At 40.2% G+C, this 7198-nt stretch overlaps 1 protein-coding gene across 1 annotated transcript; it reads left to right on the top strand.

Moving 5' to 3' along the window:
- The first annotated feature begins 2160 nt into the window (after nucleotides 1-2160).
- ddit4 (DNA damage inducible transcript 4) lies at nucleotides 2161-4624 on the top strand. The gene is given in 3 exon segments (NM_203844.1): nucleotides 2161-2309; nucleotides 2781-2999; nucleotides 3389-4624. Coding segments are annotated over 2 exon segments (660 nt in total). The 5' UTR covers nucleotides 2161-2309; nucleotides 2781-2824; the 3' UTR covers nucleotides 3874-4624.
- Nucleotides 4625-7198: the final 2574 nt, after the last annotated feature.

The raw sequence follows: 7198 nt of genomic DNA, 5'->3' as shown, positions 1-7198 counted from the left end.
CCCGTCTGATGTAATGTAAAGGAGCAGTCTCCCTTTCTGCTCTTTGTTTGCATGTAGGTCTCTGATCTGATGTAATGCGCCGCAGATTTGCAGGAGGCTGTATGGGAATGTGAAACTGTACTGCAGTCCTGATGCAATAGGTTGTGCTGTTGCGCTCACTCATACCCGCCGGCACTAGGACCTAGAGCGGCAGCCGTGATAGCTGCCAGAGTTGTTTTTCAGCTGTCGAGGGAGACGTGCAGATCTGGTTTTTTATTCCCACAATGTCGTAAAGTGTCTGTGCTTGCTGCCTGCAGGGTCCCCAGCGGATAGGCAAGACAGAACTGGGCAGTGTGTGTGTACAAAATAGTAGCTATCCTATATCTCAACAAAATAGCACACAAAATCCACGACTACAAATATGTTATTTTCCAATGGACATGCCTAGTTTTGTTTTTGTTTCTGTTTTTTTTAAACTGACCCTTGGCAATTGAGGAATGGTGTGTGTGTAACAGTCACTGTATAAGCACAAGGGCTGCATCACACATCCACTTTTTTGGCCCCCACATACACAAACAGTACTATATATTTTGTTTCCAGGGTGTAAATACAGAGAAAGCATACATAGCATTTGCTATGGGGCCAAGTAGCATCTAGCTACACCACTGACCTTCTCCATTTGTGCCCCCAATATCTACATGATAGAGGCACAGAAATAAAAAAGAAAAGTAGAAGACACTAATTTAATATGCAGGAGCATTACATTAAATCTGTATTGCTGGTGTGATGAAATATATGTTTAATGAAGTGTGTATAAATGAATTACTATTATGTTACTATTTGATGTCACAATGGAGAGTATTTATAAGGTTAGGTTGTTAATATACGTGTGTTTGTTATTTCTACAACAGGTATGCCCTTTCTGTCGTTGCTTTTCTTAAATGCCCCTGCTTGATTGCAGTCATGGGGAGGGGGGTGGTATATTTTACATTACAGTGAGAATTTAGCTGCAGGGCTAATGGGGCCAATGGTTGGACAGATACAATTTGCATCTCAGGTTTAATTCCATGCAAGTAAATAGAGCCATGTAGTTCTCCTCTGGGGAACTGTCTGATAAATTTGGCCCATAGTGTTCATGGGAGTCAATTTGCTAGTTCAGTATATACACTGGAAATACTTTAGGGAGCTTGTGTTGATTCTTAAAAGTTGACAGACACTAGGTGGTTTGCAGCATGGGTTAAACAACTGGTTTTAACTTACAGAGTCAATCAGTATGCATTAATAAAAATGAATATGTGAATTTAAATGTGCACCTCATGGTGATATCCCCTCACAATGTACCTAAAATAATGTGGTGTGTTTATGGTAGTTCTGCATGCACATTCTCCCCATATCAATATACAGATGCCCTGCTCTGATTTTATGGTAAAGTCATCTGTTTCATGTTGGGGTTGTTTGCAAAATCATTGTTATAAATCCTGGCACTAATACAATAAATATGTTACATGTCTGTTGACTATTTTAGACATAAAAATATAATTTTATTCTGCAGCTTTTATATAAACTGATTCCTGGTCAGATGTGCAATATAAGCATACTATAGTAGGTTAGACTTCATGTTGATAACAGTAGGAGTTTGTTGTTATAGAGTTCCTATTTTTTTTTTTTTTAAACAAATATGCATATCTATTATATTGATGTATTAAACATTTATTTCACTGCAGAATGAAACTCAGCGACAAAGCTAAATGAAAGAAGCTGTTGTCTTGCTGCAGCCCTTGGGGGTTTCACATAGTGGGCTAAGTCTCCTGAAAGAAAGAGCAAAACACAAGTACAAAGCAATGCAGAGAAGTGACTGCAGAGATATGAGCCCTGCGCAGCAATGATGTGTACTGGAAGCCTTTGTTTAAACAAACCCCCTCCTCCCCACTGGCTGTGCAATAAACACTATCCCTTTAATAACACAGACACTATCTCCAAGCGAAGGGGGAGGCTCAGGACTGCTGTAACCGGGCAGGATAGAACGCTGCGAACGTGAGCCCTCTTCTGATTGGTTGTCTCCGACGGCAGGCGGTGATTTCACTTATTGTTCAGTCGAGCCCCCGGATTGTAGGCGTGGCCTAATGCACGACATATATAAATCAGTGAGCCGCTGTGGAAGTTGCTAGTGCCAGTGATGGTCACTTGCATATGTTGTGCTTAGCAGCAGAGCTGAAGAGCAAAGGAGTGCTTGGGGCTGCTAACGCACTGAAACTGCACTTAATTGACCGATAAAATTTGGAATCTGACTTCTATAACTTGTGATTTCCCTCGAACCAGTTATTTGCACTGTAAGTATCTAATTACGCATACTATATCGCTTGTTTAACGTATTTACTACAGTTAGCGACTGATGTTGTTCGGCTTTGTTTTAAACCTATTAATGTCGAATATCCCGTAGTAGCTTCTAATGGGGGTGCGATTGTATTAGCTTATCATAGACTGAATTTAAATGTCCTTTTGTAGGCTTTAATGTAGTAGTTTTTAGAAGTGCCTGCCTGTTTGTATCACCGAAAGGAAAGTTTAATTAAATAATATCCATATTCTAGATATGAGCCTTGCAGTTCTAATACATCGGCTGCCCATGTTTAATGCCAGTCTGGTTGCATTTTAATGAAATGCTGGGTTCAGGGGATATTCTTTGTAGGAAGGCTGTTTGCACCCCCTGAGCCATTGCAGATGAATGAAGTGTTTACCTCATCCTGCAGCAGCAGCAGCTCACTGACTCTCTGACTGACTCTCTTGCCTTTTGTTCCTTGCAGTGATTACTAGTTGCTCTGCACTCACTCCTTAGAGAAGACCAGACATGCCTGCAAGGTGGGATACCTTCTCTGCTCTCTCTGTCCCACCCCCCATCTTGGAGGAAGAGCCCCAATCCCAGTTTTGGGGTGAGGACTGCGCAGATGTGTCGCAAAGGTGCTCCAGTTTGCCCAGTTCCGACTGCGAATCTCTCACCAGTAGCAACTCTTATTCTGAATGTGGTAAGTCTGCAAATAATTATTTATTGCATTTAGATTAAATGAGATTTAAAACATGTTTTATATAATACTTTCTGCAAAGGCTTGTCACCCTGGCCTATAGGGGCACTGTTAATCAACTACTGGATTCCTTCACTAAGCAGTATGGAAACCCCTATGCTCTGTAGGAATTAAAAATATGCGTAGTGGGTAGTTTATTTAGATATATAATATTATAACACTTATATGTGTTTTTTTGTTTTTTTTTTGTAATTAATGCACGGACATCCTGCAGATCAGTATATAAATGCATAGCACATCCCTTCCCTTAGAATTATTAAAGCTTTATAACTGCAGCTGTTTTCCCTAAATGTGCAACTAATCACAATTTTTTTTTTTTTTTTTCTATTCAGATCTAGATGCTTGGGATGAAATCTCATTACCAGACTCAGAGCTTCTGAATGATCCTGAAGGAGAGCAGCTCTGCCCCAGTCTTCTAAAGCTTATAAAACGATGCCTGACCAAAGCTAAAATCAACTCCCTGAGGTGTTCTAGGCTTCTTATTCCTGATGAACTCTTGTGTAATCTGGGTCAAGAACTTCTACACTTGGCGTACAGTGAACCATGTGGACTTAGGGGAGCACTTATTGACTTGTGTGTTGAGCATGGCAAGGACTGCCACAGTGTGGCCCAGATCACTGTTGATCAAGCTGTTGTACCTACTTTCCAGCTTACTGTGCTGCTGAGACTGGACTCCAGGCTGTGGCCTAGAATACAGGGCCTCTTTAGCACCAAGCCAGTTCCGGGTTCTGGACAATCTTTGAAACTTAGCCCTGGATTCAAGGTTCTTAAAAAGAAACTGTATAGTTCTGAAGAACTTATTATAGAGGAATGCTGATATTTCAGTGGCAGAAGTGTGGGGGGCGCTAGTGTTACTTGGTACTGCAATCATGAAGGCTTAAAAGTATTTTAAAAGTTTACTAAAATGTTTTATGTTAAAATATTTTTTTTTTTTTTTTTACAAAAAAAAAAATGCTTTTAGATGGTGTTAGGACACTGTCTGTCTCTGGTTAACCCCTTCACTACAGAGTAAAGAGCGATGCCTTGTTAAATGCTCATTGCCACAGTAGTGAAATGGTTCTGATCCATTTGGGAGATGGCGGGATTTTAAAGGAATACATTTCACTCTGCTTTTTGAAGAATAAATTTTGTAGTGAATTTATGCACGTAAATCATTGATAACTGTATAAAGTGCACTGGTGGCTTTTTTTTTTTTTTTTTTCCTTCTGTACTGTATCAGCAGCTGGTCTGCACTAAAGGGTGAATATGCCCGACCTCTTGAAGAGGGTAAAGTTTTTTTGCAAAACCAAAAAGTATAATTTCCCTCTGGGGACCAAGTGTTATATTGTTCACATCGCCTGACTACTGATGCTATGGCAGCTATGTTATGTGGTGTTATAAATTTTTTTTTTTTTCTTCAGATTCAGGCAGCAGAATGTTCTAAAGCACTACCCTTTTATTAAAAAAAATGTGTCCTATGTACTCTAATATGCTGCTTTATTATGGTTTACAGTGATACACTTGATGTTCAAGTAAAACTACACACAATGTGCCTTTTTTACTTTTCTATTAAAAACAATGAAATGTAATTACCTTGTTCGGCTTCTTTTCTACTGGCAACAATTTGATATTTAAATATGAATTAGGCAAATGGTTGTCTATATGGCCTGTAAAGATGCTCCTTTGTACATGTCAAGAAATGTGCCCGAAAAATACAAAGAAATACAAAGGACAGATTTAATTTTGTATTGAAATGTGTCTAAAAAAAAAACAAAAAAAAAACTCAGTGGGTGCAGAGATGGGATCTATTATACAAAATGTTTGGGGCCCTAAGAATTTTCCATAATCTAGAGCAGTGCTGTCAAATTTATTACATAACGTGGCTGGTGGCTGCTCTTGCTCCTCTATTTGGACAGCTCTAATCTGTTGCATCTGCCTTTATAGCTATTAAAATATAAAAACGGTAGGTAAGTAGTAGTCTGTAATGCAGTACCATGCAGCTTTGCCTAGGGTTCTACCTAAATATCTACTCCTTTGCTATATAATTAACAGAATAAATACTAGCAGGAGGAATTCATACTTGGGTACTGTAAGGGCATATTGATTACAACAGGACCCCTTCTGTGTTCCTAGAAAAGAAATGTTTGTGAGAATCTGTTCAGTCATTTGTCCAAGCAAACTGTTGGGTAGGGCATGACCTGGGATGTGACAAATGACAGCAGATGGACACTGGCTGGCAACTCTGTAAGGAATCTCATACTATGATCATGTATCAGGCACAAGGGCTGTCACATGGTACCTTTATGGCTCTTTCTCGGTATTCTAACGCAGTTTGGCCAAACTTAGACATTGGCATTTAAAGGAATACTGTCATGGGGAAAACTTTTTTTTTTTTTTGCCAAAACTCATCAATTTGCGGAGCTTCTCCAGAAGAATTCTGCATTGAAATCCATTTTTCAAAAAAACTTTTTTTATTTGTTTAATTTTTAAATTTTACATGGGACTAGACATATTCTTCATTTCCCAAGATGCCGCAACCACGTGACTTGTGCTTTAATAAACTTCAGTCACACTTTCCTGCTGCACTGCAAGTGGGAGTGATATCATCCCCCCCCCCAGCAGCCGATCAGCAGAACAATGAGAAAAGGGAGCAAGATAGCAGCTCCCAGTAGATATCAAAATAGCACTCAATAGTAGGAAATCCAAGTCCGGCTTGGGACTCCTCCAGTTACATGGGAGTAGTAGAAATGATCAGTAATCTGAAAGCAGTTCTAATGTGATGTAGCCTTTTCTTCTCCTTTAAGGTCCTTCATTAACTGTTACCAAATTTCCACTTCATTTCGTACATTAGTACATCTAAAAAATCATGTATTTGGATCCAGTTAAATGCAACAGCATAGCTATTTTTATCTTAAAAATATAATTTAGATTATAGTTTAACTTCTTGGCAGATCTACAATTTTCCACCAGAATTGTGCTTACATCAGTGGATTACTTCTCTCTGTAGTTTTATGGGATCTGTTTGTACAGGTTATTAGCAAAAGTAGTTCTTGCTAATACAGTGCCTGGAGCCCTATTACCCAGTACCTGTGCCAGCCATGCCATCAATTACATAATGCCATACCACGAAACATGCTGATACCTTATAAGTTGCTTATAATGCACTTGGGGTGGTTATTGGGAGCCACATACAACTGGCAGCTGCCTGGGGGCTACCTGACAATTCATGGAGAGAAGTCTCTAACTCCTCTCAAATTTTCTATTAAGGTCAAGAGGGTATAATCTACTTATTTGTCAGCATCTTAGGGCTATCTTCTGGACATCCCAGAAGGTTTCTCATGAGCTCTGTCACGGCTTTGAAACAAGGTCCACATCTAATAATGCCCATTCTATAGCCTTCTATAGTTCAGCTGTCAATAATCTGCAGCTGGTGAATTACAACAAATCCCACAATCCCACAGAAATAACACAAAAGATTTTCCCATACATACAACAGATACCTACCAAAGTCTAGCCAGCTGAACAATAAGCCTTCTCCTCAATTCATATGAATGCGTTTCTCCCATATGGTCCCGCCAGCCTCCAAATGTGAATTAAATGTATTGATGTTAAACTGTTTCCAATGGAAAGGCTAGGGCTTGTAATAGGTAACACAGGCGTTTTGTATACAAAGATATCTCTAATACTTTGTAACAGAAAAAAGAAGTCTTAGGGCTCTGGCACACGGGGAGATTAGTCGCCCGCGACAAATCTCCTGTGTCTCGGGCGACTAATCTCCCCGAAATGCCATCCCACCAGTGAAAATGTAAATCGCCGGTGGGATGGCATACGCGGCGGCGAGATTTCAGCGAAATCGCACAAGTTTCCTCTCGAGGGCAACTTGCGCAATTTCAGTGAAATCGCACCGCCGCGTTTGCCATCCCACCGGCGATTAACATTTTCGCCGGTGGGATGGCAATACGGGGAGATTAGTCGCCCGTGAACAGGGAGTTTTGTTGCGGGCGACTAATCTCCCCATGTGCCAGAGCCCTTAGGGTGAAGACACACAGAGCTACTAGTAGCAGCTACTTTTTCACAGCTCCTAAACTCTAGTAAATACCCTGCCATAGACAATACTGAGAATTGCCTCTGCTAAAACACACACACAGACAATTATCAGTTAA

The sequence above is a fragment of the Xenopus tropicalis genome, chromosome 7, assembly GCF_000004195.4.
Source record: "Xenopus tropicalis strain Nigerian chromosome 7, UCB_Xtro_10.0, whole genome shotgun sequence".
Classification (NCBI taxonomy): domain Eukaryota; kingdom Metazoa; phylum Chordata; class Amphibia; order Anura; family Pipidae; genus Xenopus; species Xenopus tropicalis.
This window is presented reverse-complemented; position numbering and strand designations above follow the sequence as displayed.